Here is a 14,714-nt window from a genome sequence, read left to right as displayed (position 1 = left end):
CTATCAGACATTTAGTGAGTGCCAATTATATGCCAGACCCTGGCTAAGAGATATAGCTTCGGGCGGGGGGAGTAGAAGAGAGAGGAGCGCAGGGGAAGAATAATTATGGTTTCTGCTTTCAAGTAGCTTACAAATAAGAAAATCCTTAAAAAATACTGACAATAAAATGCTACAACATAATTCTTTTGAAATAAGAATTATTCAATGCTTTATAATGCAAACTAAAGAGCATGAGTATATAGAAGTTTCCAGTAAATTTATCCAATGTCTCCTAGGTGCTCACACTACTCTAGATAGGAATTAGGAGGAATAATTTTTAAAAAGAAAAAGTCAGAACAGCAAATTTTCAATTAAAATTTTTTTACCTTCAATATTTTCTTCATACTACTTGCTACCTTTTATAATAAACATGTCAATATTAAAATTTATTCCTAAAACTTGCAAACTGAACAGTTAAAAATATCTGATATCTTGTTATTATCTATTCCTTTTCATTTCTTCCTATATCTGTGCAATTTAATCAAAATCATTTTTAAAAACCATTTATAATCTGGCATATTTCTTAGAAAATCTACGTAATTCTCAGCCAAATTTAATTCACACTCCAAACAACTAAAAAAACTAAAGAAGCAAATAAAAAGTTGATATTATACATTAAAATATTGTTATAGAGTGTGACTAGACACCATATAGTCCATAATGGTTTAAAAGTCAAGGTTTACATAAAAAGAAATTAGAGAGAACAAAAAATAATACGTTCTCCCTAAACACAGACCTGTATGGGATCGAAAGTGTTTGTTGAGTTCTCCTGAGGAAATAAAACTTTTCCCACAAATACCACATATGTATGGTTTTTCACCTAGATGGAAAATAAAAGATAGCGAAGTGGTGTACTATACCAATATAATATTTATCAATTACAATATCTAAGTAAGCTGCTCTAAAATATTAAATTAAAACCTCTTTATATTGTACTTTAGAGGTATTTTCTGTGTGATCCAACTTAAATGAATACTAGTAATTATTTTACACTGTTCATGTAACCTGATGCTTGTAATATAATAAAACTTTATTTCTGCAAATTTCCTTCTAGTAGACTAGAGTTGGGCAAGAAGTTTTATTTTTATATGACTAAAAATATGTAAATTCATAAATCCATATTTTAATTCTTGCTGTCTACTATATTAAAGAAAAATAAAATCATTTATAATAGATCTATTAAAAATGTACCCTACAAAAAATTAAAATCTTTGAATAGAATATTTCAAAACTGATACTTAGCATTTGAAGCATGTTTAATTTACAAATCTTAGAATGTCTGTGTATGAAAAATCCTAAGAAGTTATAATAAAATCAATATTCTACCCAAACCCACCCTGACCCCTTAATTTCATTCTCCAGTTTTATCCAAGGGAAATGAAACTTCAAGAGGCTAAGAGTTTGTCTACAGTCATAAAGTATGTCTCAAGTTTATATATTGTCAAAATTATCTGATTTTAACGTATATGTTTCATGATAAAAAACTTCACCATGTATTTCACCCACCAGAAATAAGTCTTTTTTAAATCTAATATATATCTGAAAATCATAAACATAAAGATTCAAGAAGCACAAATAAAACATATATAACTACAAAGTCTGCAATATACTTTCTATAAAAGCTCAACTTCCCTTTTTCTTTTTTCTTTTTTTTTACAACTTTCCTTATTTTAAGCAGTCTCTGCATGTCCAATTCTTACCTGTGTGTTTCCGAGAATGAGTGATAAGAGAACTAGAGACAGCAAACGCCTTCCCACAAGTATCACACACGTAAGGCTTCTCTCCAGTGTGCCTGCGCACATGATAGGTCAGGGTGCTGGCTTGGGCAAATCGCTGTCCACACCTGTCGCAGACATATGGCTTCTCTCCACTATGTTTCCTATTAGTAAGTAAATACAGTTACATGTTGGTAAGGAAAACAATTTGAAAGTCGATCTATATAACAAGCATTTTTCATACAATATTTTATTTCATTTCATCTTAACAGACCCAGAAGATGTATTTAAAACCAAGTTTCAATGTATACTGTGAAAAATAAACATTTTGGTTGTTAAAAAACATTAGTTCTGAGACTAATTCAAAAAGTTTTGCCATCATCTTTATATGGTTGTCAAGTGCGTCCCTAATACTGCAGGCAATTATTTTTGCTTGCGCACTCACTCCTCACCACTCTTTCCTCGAACTTCCAGCACGTCCTCACCCATCCTCACTCTTAGCTGATGTCCTTGCTTCCTGTTTCACTGAGAAAAAGTTAAGCAATCAAAACCCTCTACCTAAAGACATCTGTACCTATAGAGTTTGCTTTCCTTCTTGTTAACTCTGAGGGTGACAGTTCACCTGAATCCAACTACTCCCATTTTGTACACTTAAGATACTATCTCCCTTGCCTACTCAGTGGTATTTCTCCTGCAATTTCCTCCATTCTACATCATCCATTTTCCCACCCCACTGGACTGTAGCATACAAATATACTGATTGATGCCTCCCATCATAAAAACAACAGACCCTTGACTTCACTTGCTCCTCCATTTCTCTGCTCCTGCTTACCAAAACCTTGCCTCTCCAGCTGTTCTCCTTTCATTACTTCTCTACTAATCTCTTCTCACCTCTGCTAAAACGCTGCTTTCGTCAAGAGCACTGCTGACCTATCACTTTGCTAAACCCAAGTCCATTCTCAGTCTTCATCTTCCTATCATCAGACTTTGACGCAGCTGATCATTCCCTTCTGGAATCATTTCCTTCACGTGGAGTCTAGGGCAGCACACTCTTTTGTTTTTTCTCCTGGATTAGCAGCTCCCTCCTAGTCACCTCTGCTGGTTCTTGCCCATCTCCCAGGACTCTGAATTACAGCGCCTCATGACGTAGTCCTTTGATCTCTTTTCTATCCACATCCATTCTCTTGGCGACCTCATCCAGTGTTACAGCTTTAAATATCATCTATATGTTGATGACCCCCAAATTTGTATCTTTAGCTCAAACCAGTCCCCTTGAACTCCAGACGTACATAACCATCTATTGTAATCTCCATTGAGATGTCCACCAGTCACCTCAAATTTAACATGTTGAGAACTCCAATGACTCCTGTGCGCCTGCTTACACTGCTCTATCCACAAAACTTCTCCATTTTGGTTAATGGTAATACCATCTTTTCAGGTGGCCAAGCTCAAAATCTCAAAATCATCTGTGATTTTATTCTTCCATACACCACATCCAATCTGCAGCAAATTCTGTTTGTCCTACATTTAAAAATATGTCCAGAATCTGACTAACACTTATCTTTTCCACTGCTACCACTCTGGCTGAACCAACATCACTCTCACTTGGGTTTTATCTAGAGACTCCTAACTAGTAACTTTGCTTCCACTCTTGCCATCCTATAATCTTTTCCTAATATAGCAGCCAGAGTGATCCTCTTAAGAGGCAGGCAAGATCACATCACTTATTTCTCAATCTCAAGAGTGAAAGCTTTATAATGGCCTACAAAACCTTACACCATCTGGATGCCTTATCACCATTCTGGTCTTATTTCCCTTCCTCACTTATTCCCTTCCAGCCACTATGGCCTCCTTGTGTGGTTCCTTGACTTGTGCTGAGAATATTGTATGGTGGAACCACAATTAGAACGCTACTGTCCTGAATTCTAATACAGTAGTCTATTCATAAGACTATGGTGAATGACAGACTCAGAAATCAAACAATTCTTGTTTTTGTTTTTTACCTTGCATGAATCTTGAGATTGCTAGAAGTTGCAAATTGTAAATTGCACACATCACATTTATAGGGTTTTTCCTCACCATGATGCATGCGACTATGGAAGACTAGCTGGCATTTCTGAGCAAATCCTTTATCACACAACTCACATTTGTATGGCTTCTCACCTAAAAGAAGTAGTAAATAAAATCTATATTTAGAAAGAAATATTCTGTTTCAGTTTCTTAAGCCATATAAGCTTTCAAAAGGGTTCATCAACAGTACTAGTTTCGGTATTCAGAAAATGTTAATTGCTAGGAAAAAGCAAATAGGATCTCTTCTTCCAGATTGACTATTGAAAACACTGGTAGAGTTAAAAGAAATGAGTGTTTCTCAATTCGTAACAGTGAAAAGTGATCAATGAGAGAATACATATTGCATCTTAAAAAGTACAAACCTAAGTGCACCAATAAAGGTAAATGTAGAAGCTGATGAATATGTGTATAATGCTAATAACATGTTCAGAAGTTGACAAAAGTCTAGGAAGCAGGTAGTGAGATGTGTTGGCAAAATCGGAGAAATGGCCTAAGTTGTAATTACTTTTACTCTTCACCAATTTTAATATCTTTCTCTGTTACATAGTAAGCTAGAACCAAATTTAGGCTTAAACTCTGAGAGAAAATGGTATAAAGAGCTCATGTATTAGGACTTCAGAGTACCAGTTACAATAAAACAAACAGCCATTAAATACTGGGTCACAATTACAAAGAAATTTTCAACAGTCTAACATGCTAAATACTTTTAAGAATACAAATATATATCAAATTTTGGTCACAAATAGTCAACACTATATATTGATATGTTCTCTAGTTACAGTATAAAAACAAGTATATCTCCCACAAACCAGTCTTACCTGTATGAGTTCTTACATGCGTTTTCAGCTGGTTACACTGGGTAAATGCCTTTCCACACAAGTGGCAAACATAAGGTTTGACTCCTTTATGTATTCTCATGTGCCTTCTCAAGCTGCTGGCTTCTGAAAACACTTTCCCACATGTGTTACACATTGGCTTGGCCTTGGAATACCTCTGATCCAGCTCTTCCCCAGAGCTTTCCAGCTCATAAGAGTTCTTGACACTGGCTATATTAGACATAGAGTGTTCTTTGAGAGCACAGTTTGGCTGTGATTTTCCACGTTTCCGTTTCACTGTAACAGTTTGCATTATATCTTGTGCTGGAAAAGTGTTTTCCACAATTGATGTCAACTCGAGTTCTGAATTATCATTTCTTTGTGCAACCTGTTCTATTACAGGTGTGGATAATTTATTTGCATCTAGGAATAACTCAACAGATGCATTCTCTAAAATGTCACTGGGATATTGCACTGTTTTATTCTGCCCTGTTTTCTGGGAGTTGAAGGCCTTCTTCTTCTTCTTAGTTTGAGATGACTTCTTTGCCAAAGCCACTTGTTTAGGATTTGCCTGAACTAAATCTGTAGACTCTTCCGATTTCTCCCGATTGTTATAATCTCGTAGAGTAAGAAGACAAGTCTGTTGATTCAATTCAATGTTTCCAGTAATACTAGATATCTCTGTAGAAGAGGGATTAGCAATAAAAGCAAAATCTTCCATCTTTATTTTACATTTAGTGACCACCTCTTCCACTTTGAGATAGTCAGCAGCCTGATGAATTTCTTTAACATTCCAACTGTAAGGAAACAAGGCTAAATGACAGTATTCTGATCAAAGAAAACCTGCTTTTGAAACAGAGCTGCACAAATATGTCAATGTCTTCTAAAGACCTAATGAAGCAGAATGATGAAAAAGGCATAACTAAAAGAAATGACAAGTTGACAACATTCATCCACTCACAATAATGTTTAGGCAAAAATTTCCACTTTTACAGAACTTTAAAAGATGAAAAAATAATGGTTATTCTCAGCTACCTATGTACCACTACAGAAAAACAAAATGTAAAGTTTCTATCTGTTTTAAAAAAACACTCGGACACAAAAGTACCTACTGGCAACTTTCTGCCTCTTCCCATTCATCCTGAGACCTCTTAAGATAGCCACTAACTCTTCTGGATTGGCAACAGGAAGAGTCTAAAAAACTTGTTTCCTATGGCCTTCCTCTGCTCCCCTCCCACTGTGAGGGAATTGAGTGGTGCTTCTCAAACTTTCCTACGCACGTGAATCATCAAGAGGTCTTGTTAAATGTTAGATTCACTAATTCTTTGATGGGCCCTAAACGTCTGCATTTCTAACACACTTCCTGGTGATGCCCATGCTGCTGGTCCATCATCACACTCGGAGGAGCAAGGGTTTAGAATGTACTAAGCTCTCTTGCAACCCTCCCGCTTTTGTGTGTGTGTGATATCAACCCAAATTAACTGGAGAGTTTGTCATATTAGAATTATATAGGAAAACTTAAGTCACCTGTTCAACACTGCAGTCAATATTTCCTCAGCATCTACCATGTGTGGTACTAAGAGGGATATTAAGAAATATCAAATAGTTCCTGCCCTGCAGAAGTATACAATATAATGAAAGGTTGATTACTCTAGTACTGGCCCTCACAATACTTGGGATGCTTCAATTTTCTCAGCTGTAAAATCAATTGAGTTGGTTTTAACACTAAAAATATGAACCTTTTAATTATTGAGGACACATGCACCTCTCACTCGAGTAACCTTCTGACTTGCCATTTTCCCCAAATGTTTAATTCTCCAGAAAAAAAAAAATCTCTTTTCGCTTTCCCTTATATATATGAGCCAGAAAAGGGTTTTAATCATAGCTAATAATATATAGTGCTACTAATAAATCTTTATTAAAAAAGGAGTAAAATTTGAAATGAAATAAAATATAACTAGTATCATGAATCTTTCAGGTCATTGAAAGTATACATATACACACACTACAGTATCTACAAATCTCTACCCATTTTCTCATCTAGTGAAACCTGCTTTGCCTCAAGTATCACCTGTCTCCTCTTTTTAAATTTAGCATTACAACAGCTTTTAAAAATGTGTCTTTTATTATAAACATAATCATTTTCAGCTGATTATAGATTAGTTGTATGGGCTAGTTTAGAAATCGAAACACCAGTTTAAGGAACATTTTATTCTCTGGGAAAATTCATCCCAAGTTCCTAAACATACTACAAATAAACTTTTGGAACATAACCTGTTCTTTCCCCTAGATAAGAAAACATTACTTAAGATACTCTTTTCTGGGCCGGCCGAGTAGCTCAGTTGGCTTAAGAGTGCGAGCTCTGAGCAACAGGGCCGCTGGTTCAATTCCCACATGAGCCAGTGATGCTGTGCCCAAGTTGAGCTGTCACTGAGCTGCCAACAGGTGGCAGGATGGCTCAGCTGGTGTAACAACAAAATTGCCCATTCGATGTATGCCCACCTGCAACTAAGACTGAACTTGGCACCTTGAGCTGAGCTGCTGCCCAGGTGGTTCAGTGGATAGGGCGTTCACTCTTAACAAGGCTGCTGGTTCAACTCCTACATGGGATGGTGGCTATGCCCACCTGCAACTAAGACTGAACTTGGCACCTTGAGCTTAGAGACCACGAGCTGCCGACAGGTAGACAGATGGCAACTGGCGCCCTCCACAACTAAGAGTGAAGAACAACAACTTGGCCGGTCCCCTTCCCCAATTCCCCAACACTGTTCCCCTCCACCAATCCCCCAATAAAATCTTAAAAAAAAAAAAGATACTCTTTTCTTATGGCCGCTGCCTTAATTCTGGAATATATATTTAATGAATGATCTTTGTAATCAAGTTAATTCTTCATTTGCAAAGATACAGCACAAAGATATGCCCAAGATATAAATACAATCTTATTCATCTTTTATATAAAATGTTTCTTCCATGTACATAGCATTGTCATTCTCTAAAAACACTACATTTCTTAAGCACTTTTATTAATTTTGTTACATAATCTATTATTAAATTACAATAAATGAGACACCAATAGAATGAAAGCCAAATTTACTCTATCACTTTTTATACTTAGGTTTCAAATTATAATTGTGCTTAGTGCTCCATACAATGAACCATCAAACAGATAACAAGGTCAGGTAGTCTTTAAGACTAATATAAACTAGCTCTGAGTCACACACTAATTGTTCAGTATTAAAAGAGTAATTCATACAAATTATTTATGTATTTCATAGACAGCCTATAATCTCAGTTACAGTTAAGAGAACCAATCAGCATTTGTTTATAACAATAAATGATCTGCTTTTGTTTATAAGCATGAAGTTACAGTGCTTGAAAACTTGCTTTCACCTTTTGAACAGTCACTGAAAGTCATTTAATTACAAACTGCAAAAATATTGATAGCTAAATGCTTTGAATAGCTCATTTAATCCGTAAGTCGCCTATGAAATCTATTATAATCCCATTTTACATAAAAATAAAGGATCAGAGGTCCAAAGAAGTAATTTTTCCTAGATCACAGTGTTAGAACTAAAATTTGACCAAGGTAATCTGGCTCTTGGGTCTACTTAATTCTCTATTATTTTGTTTTCTTAATCACTAAATTACGGGCTTTCTATTTTGGTATAAATCTTCTCTTACATTTGTGGCTGGCTCAATTAGTGCCCCAGAAAAGATATGTACCAAAAAAGATTGTCCTTCTGTCCTTCCTTCCTTCCTTCCTTCCTTCCTTCCTTCCTTCCTCCCTCCCTTCCTTCCTTCCATCCTTGCTTCTTTCCTTTCTGTCCTTTTCTCTCTGCCTTTCTTTCTTGTTCCTTCTCTCCCTCCTTTCTTTTCTATTTAGTTCAACATTTTAATGCACATATATTTTTAGGTGCTTAACATAATTTTTTTTAAATCTAAAATGCAAATGACTTATTGGTGGGAATGATGCTGAGGACGGCTGAGCAAAACATCTGGCTTTTCTTCACATTGGTTCTCTGCATGAAAGCTCAAAGATGCTCCTCGTGTGCTCAGATCAACTCAAGATTTTCCTAGCGAAGTTAATTGAGAAAGGGAAAACACTAAATTGAAGAAAAAACAAATTTACTGGTTTTGTGGTTATTTTATATTAAGTATTCTGAATTTTTAATCAGAGGCACTTATATAATCAACTATTCAGTAAATTTAAATTTATCATGTGAGATTAATCTATGACTCTGTTCCATTCCTTTAATCAACTTATACAGAACTGATTCAAAGATTTCATTAGCCATTTAAAAAATAATTCCAACACAGCATGTTTCCTTTTTAAAAGTAATAAGGAACATCATGATTCTAGATTTTTAAAGATGTATATTTCTACAATAAGCTGCAATGTAAAAGGGAGGGAAGGATTTTATTTAATGTGCATGCCCATATATCTAGAGATCATCTGGAAAAGAATGGAAGAATAGTTATCAAAATGTTAACTGGTTATCAGTGGGTGACAAAATTTCAGGTGTTTCCTTTGTCTTTTTCTAATTTTTCTCCAAGAAATGTAGGATTAATTGGGAGAGGAGGGTAGAGAAGTGAAAATAAAGGAAACTAATGTTCATTGGGAGATGGGCCTTCAAGTAAATCCTTAACCTTCATTGTAACACCAAGGTAGTTACTACCACCTCAATTTTACAGATGGGGGAACTGAGGCCCAAAGAGGTTGCATCTTCAAAGACACAAAGTGACTTGACAGGCAAGATCTAATTCTAATGCCAATAATCTTTCTATGTCAGAAAATTATGATCTATTCATATTCACACTTTCATAATATTGAGTTGTCGGAAAACTCATGATGCATTTTTGCAACTTTTCCTTCATCTGAAGGAAAGAAGACAAGGGTAATTTGAGTGGATTCTTTCCTTTTATCCCCTTCCCTTTTCCCCCCAATGCACTGGTATTAAGCTAATTATATAGTTCATAATGCATGGAAGACATAGTGCCTGCATTCTCAGATTCTTCAGAACCTACTTCATTAGTGCAGTGAGAGCATTAAGCATCTTAGAGAAGCATTCTAACACCTTGAACCTAACTTAAGCATTAGTGTTGATAACTTTAGAGAGATAACAGGAGTCATTGCCATTTACACTCCAATGACATTATTTTCCTGAATCAAAATCAGGAAGAGGTCCTGTACATTACCATTCATAGTTCCAACTATAAGTAGCACTATTAAATGAGCACAGAGGTTTTTCCTTTGTTCTCCCATCTACACTCCCTCACCCCAAACACCTTAAGAGGAAGCGGATAAAGAGTGAGGGGGAGAAAAGACCAGAGGAATATAAAGACCAGAAAGCAAGGGAAAACGAATTTACTTAGAACTCATTGTGTTTGATCTCCAAGTTTACATAATTGAAATCACAGAATTTGTTTCAGTAGGTAAATCAAATGTCAGAAACAAGGCTTTAATGGTATTAATACCTGTGCTTTTGGTGCTTAAAATTGTAGTGTGTTCATCCCAAATCAGTGATACTGACTTCTTAAAATTAAAAACAAAACAAAACAGAAAATAATAATATTGCACATCAATATTTGAAGACTCTCAGTTCAGGGACTGAATGTAAAAAAAAAAAATAATCCACTTTAGCTCTAAAGACTACTGACTAGCTTTTATAAGTGTAAATAAAATGTGTACTTTACCTGTCAAGATTTAAAGTTCCTGTGTATATAAACTCCAACAGTTTCTTAAATCCATCAGCCTTAACCTGACTCTGATCAAGAAAGACATTGTTCTCAGAAGTGCTTCTGTAGATCGCACCGAAATACTCACTAAACGAGGCAAGAACATTCCTATGAGCTTTAAACTGGAATTCTCCAATAACTATAGTGCAGTCACAAAGAAAGCCTGCTTCCCGTTGTTTGTTCAGTCTCTCTAAAAGGTGCTCACAGTGGTGCGAATACTGCATTTTGATATCAGAATGGAATTTTACCCTTGTTCTAAAAAACAAAAAGAAATAGTAAATCAGTAACCGTAACTTTACATCAAACTTTTCACCCAAGGGAAAAAGGGACATAGGACATAACATAAACAAAAATAAAATCAGTTCTGATTTTATCCCCCTCCACACCAAAAAATTCTTATCAAACAGATATGGTTAAAAATGCTGAAGGGGAGAAAAAAGTGCCTTTCTATCTTTGTTTCATCTTGGCCAATTAACACAATCCTGTGGACACATCAATAAATGGCGATGAGTGAAAACACTTCCACAAGCTGAAAGAAAGCCTCACAAAATTACATGCTCTTGCACCATTTTAACCTTCAGACTTTCAAGCTCAGTAGGCATACATACAATGTGTTAAGAAAAAAAGAAATGATTCCTTGGGACATATGGGGGAAAGACACGGTACAAGTTCAAGGCTGCTGTCAAATCACCGAAACGTTAGCTTCTGCGGTGCAAACAGTTGCTTCAAAACGCAAGACGCATGTCCAGGAGACGGAAGAATGAACAGGGCCAAAGGCTGTCAAAGGTTCCGTCTCTCACTCCGAAGAGGCCACACCACCTCATTTTCCCCTTCTCCACTCGAGGTGGCATCGGAGAGTGGCAACCAAAGCTGGGCTCTCCTGGCTACTGCCACCCTGCCCTTTTCCCAGCTCCTACTCCCCCGAACTCCCACAACAGAGGTTGTAGGCAAGGCCAACACCGGGGCTGCCTCGCGCAAGCTTTCCACGATAACACCTTCGCTCGACCTGAGTTCGAACGTCAAGATGGGTGCCCTCCAATGGCCCAGGGTCTGGAGAGTGCCGGGAGAGCGTGCTGGGAGTGAAGACAGAACTCACCTACAACAACCCAACGGGGATCACAGTTTCTTCGCTCTCTCCGCCATCTTGGGAGGACGTCACCCCGCCACGCTCCGCCTCTCCCTTCCTCCATGGCGACGTCACATCCCGCTCCAGTCATCCAGCGGTAACACTGGAGGCTTTAGGACCGTGGAAGTCCAACCCCAGTCTGGGCTGAACCGACTGGCCCACAGAGAGTGTACTTGCTATCATGCCAAGGGCCCCGAGCAAAATAGCCAGCGTCAAAGGTACGAGACCTAAAGGCTCGCTCACAGCGCCCCGCCTGTGTTCCTCATTCTCAGCATTCTGGTCGCCCGACAGTCGGCGTCTCGCGCTCGGTCTCCATTCTGGGCCCAAGTCCTGCAGCGCCGCACCGCAGGCCTCTTTCCAGGAGCCAAATTGCGCACTGCATCCTGGGGCTTGTAGTTGCTTGTCTTCTCCCATCATCCTCCCCTTCCTCAGGACCCCACGAGTGGGAACAGCTGCATTGTGTACTCGGGCTCTCGGCTATGGGGAACTTTTGAGTTGACACTGATCACCCCTTTTTACTTTACATGCCCGAAAGCTGTTGGGACTCCCTGGGTTTTGTTTGCATCAACCAACTATAGCCCAGTTTCCAGGATACTCTTACCTGGTAACAGACGTCTAATGAACCAAAGCGAAGCAAAGCAGTAGGGCACACCGGGCATGCGCAACGTTGGAGGAAGGCGGGCATTATACCGGAAAAGGTTCTGAGTCTGAGCTCGAAACATTTTAATACAATTATTTACATTGAATTCAGGTTTTGTACAAGTGAAGGCAAGGGATGCCAGTCAGCTGCGTAATATACAAAAGGTGCAGGACCAGTAAGATAATAAGGCGTGTAATGTTAGGGTGGATTCTTCCTTTCCTAGTACCCGCGGACAGCACAAATCTCAGAAAACCAAAACTTCAACATTTTTTACTGTTAAAAGTTATGTCGGACTATAGGAAATTTACTCGCGACTTTATTTTAAAGGACTGTCTCAACTTGAATTTATTCGTTTCTTTCCTGAGATTTTTTTCCAACCAGATTGTTTGCTCTTTTTATAATATTTCTGTCTACTCAATAAGAACCATATTTATGCATAAAGCCGTTATGTTTATAACGAAAACGTTTGAGGCTCGTTCTTTCTTGATTTCATCTTTCTGAGTTTTCTTTCTGATTCCACTTGTATTTTTGTCGAAACCCTTTTCGGTAATTTATTAATTCAGAAATATTTGAGTCTCCATTAGGTGCCAATTATGACACTAAGTATATAGAATAAGAATAAAGCATGGTCTCTGGCGTTTAGAGAAACCTGCAATTTCAAGGGGAAAACTAATGGAGAACCAAATTACTTGTGATACAAAGAGTGCTCAGAGACCACAGGCTGAGTTTTTTACACTATTTGATCTCCCCTTCCAGGCTGTACATTACATTATTTTTCCAGTATCAGGTTGTGAGTTGAACTCAAAAAAAAATTTTTTAAGTATGGAACACTTCTTGCACATGGCAAGCCGTCAATAAAAACAGTTGGTGAGAGAATAAAATAACACCCCAACTGAAAGCTCAATTTTCCAAGGTTTGGCAGGTTGTTACCAAGATTATATCTTTTTAAACACCAGAATAATATTAAAGAAAAAGCCTGTTTCCGCCCGGTTTCGAACCGGGGACCTTTCGCGTGTTAGGCGAACGTGATAACCACTACACTACGGAAACCTAGCCGCTGTCTGTGCTGCAGAAATTCCTAGATATAGATATAAGATGCAGTTTACAAAGTTTATGAGATTATTGTAACTTCGCACAGAAAGAAGAAAAAATAACCCCAGACAAGGGAAAGTAACGTGCAATTAAGTAGTGCTATTTCAAAAGTTGGAATTTGCGTGCACTTTTTTCAAAGCCCCGTTAGTACTGCTGTAGAAACCAGGCACCCACTGGTTGCCCTTTCTTGGGGTACACTTTCTTCAATGGGAAAGAAGCGTTTGGTTACGTATCTTTCACCCGCGTCGCGCTGCTGAGAGTCTCGGGCGAGTTTTGGGGCTTCCGCCGGCCTAGCAGAGCTGGCGGCTCGCGGACCCTGGAGTCCTGCTCCTGCAGCGAGCGGCACGCAGCACCGAACTCCAACATTGTGATTTAGTCTGCGAGAAAGCGACTCTTCCAGCCCCTGGTGGAAGGATGTGTAAATAGCTTTTGAATTTCTTCCCTTGCTTCTGTAGACTACCCAGGGATTTCTAATTTGTATACTTACTTTAAAATCCTCTCTACAGGATGTACAAAATTGAAAGGGTAAAAAAAATCACACACCAAGATGCACCTTTCGGCACTTCAATTTTTAGGTGCTTAAATTTTTCTAAGCCTCAACTTCGTATGACTATGGAATAGCACTTTTCCTGCGAAGAAGCAGACGCATCCATAGGCCTAAAAATCAAGAATTTTTAGGGAATGAGAATGAGCTTTCATACTACCCCGGGAGATAACCTCATGAGATTTCTAAAATAAAAAGTGAGATTCTACCATTTTGGTTTTGAATACATTTTGCTTAGAAACTACAGGAAAGAAACACAACAAAAACACTATATAGAAACAATAATAAAAGTCTTAAAAACCTACTTTAAATCCTAGCATTTTTTCCCCCTTCTCTTTTCAGAAGTTCCCGAGGGTTTCAAAAGCACGGACTGTGCCTCCCCTCCTGCGACAATTTGCTCCTGTCAATTCTCCACCTTTTCCCAATTTCAAGGGCGCATTACCGAGCTTTCTTCAGGCCCCCTGGACAGACACCTGTAATAACCAGAATTCAACCAATGGCTTTGGGAAATAAAAATTTTATAGCTCATCGAAGTATCAGAGAAAGCTATTTGTGAAAGGTTCGATTTGTATCTTTAGGGAGGAAAGTCAGGTTTTCCTGACAATGGTATTCCGAGGTTCCAGAGTGCAGGAGACCGGCCCAGTGACACCCAGAGACGGGCGGTATTTTGGAGCGCACTGTGCCTCGGGAGAGTCTATGAGCCTCGAGTTGTTTCGGCCTCGGCCCGCACCAGCTGGCCTCAGGCCCCGGGGGGGCATGAGGGGGCCTTTGTGACGCGGCGTCCAAGTCTCAGACCCGGCGCATCATTGGAACCTTGAAAGGTTTCCCAGGGGCTGCGCCGCGCACTTTCCGCCCTCCTGGCTCGGCCTGCAGCGAGAGCAGCGGGAGCGGCCGGGGTACCAGGGGCAGCGGCGGCGGTATGAGCTACTACCAGCTA

The 14,714-nt window shown here is 38.5% G+C and overlaps 1 protein-coding gene and 1 non-coding gene across 3 annotated transcripts in view; both read right to left on the bottom strand.

The window, feature by feature from the left end:
• Positions 1-12,182, bottom strand: part of MYNN (myoneurin) — a 16,420-nt gene extending 4,238 nt beyond the window's left edge. The window contains exons 1-6 of one of the 2 annotated variants that reach the window (XM_019643961.1): positions 11,472-12,182; positions 10,334-10,630; positions 4,643-5,436; positions 3,758-3,917; positions 1,740-1,918; positions 676-859 (exon numbers count right to left, since the gene is read on the bottom strand). In XM_019643961.1, coding sequence (XP_019499506.1) covers positions 705-859; positions 1,740-1,918; positions 3,758-3,917; positions 4,643-5,436; positions 10,334-10,599 — 1,554 coding nt within the window. In that variant the 5' untranslated portion in view covers positions 10,600-10,630; positions 11,472-12,182 and the 3' untranslated portion in view covers positions 676-704. Of the gene's footprint in view, positions 1-675; positions 860-1,739; positions 1,919-3,757; positions 3,918-4,642; positions 5,437-10,333; positions 10,649-11,471 lie in introns of those variants that run through there. The other variant, XM_019643962.1, reaches the window with a different exon arrangement.
• Positions 12,183-13,118: 936 nt separating this feature from the next.
• TRNAV-AAC (transfer RNA valine (anticodon AAC)) lies at positions 13,119-13,191 on the bottom strand. Its single transcript has one exon. It is a non-coding gene; the product is annotated as a tRNA-Val (tRNA).
• Between the last annotated feature and the right edge of the window lie 1,523 nt (positions 13,192-14,714).

The sequence above is a fragment of the Hipposideros armiger genome, unplaced genomic scaffold (assembly GCF_001890085.2).
Source record: "Hipposideros armiger isolate ML-2016 unplaced genomic scaffold, ASM189008v1 scaffold_83, whole genome shotgun sequence".
NCBI lineage: Eukaryota > Metazoa > Chordata > Mammalia > Chiroptera > Hipposideridae > Hipposideros > Hipposideros armiger.
This window is presented reverse-complemented; position numbering and strand designations above follow the sequence as displayed.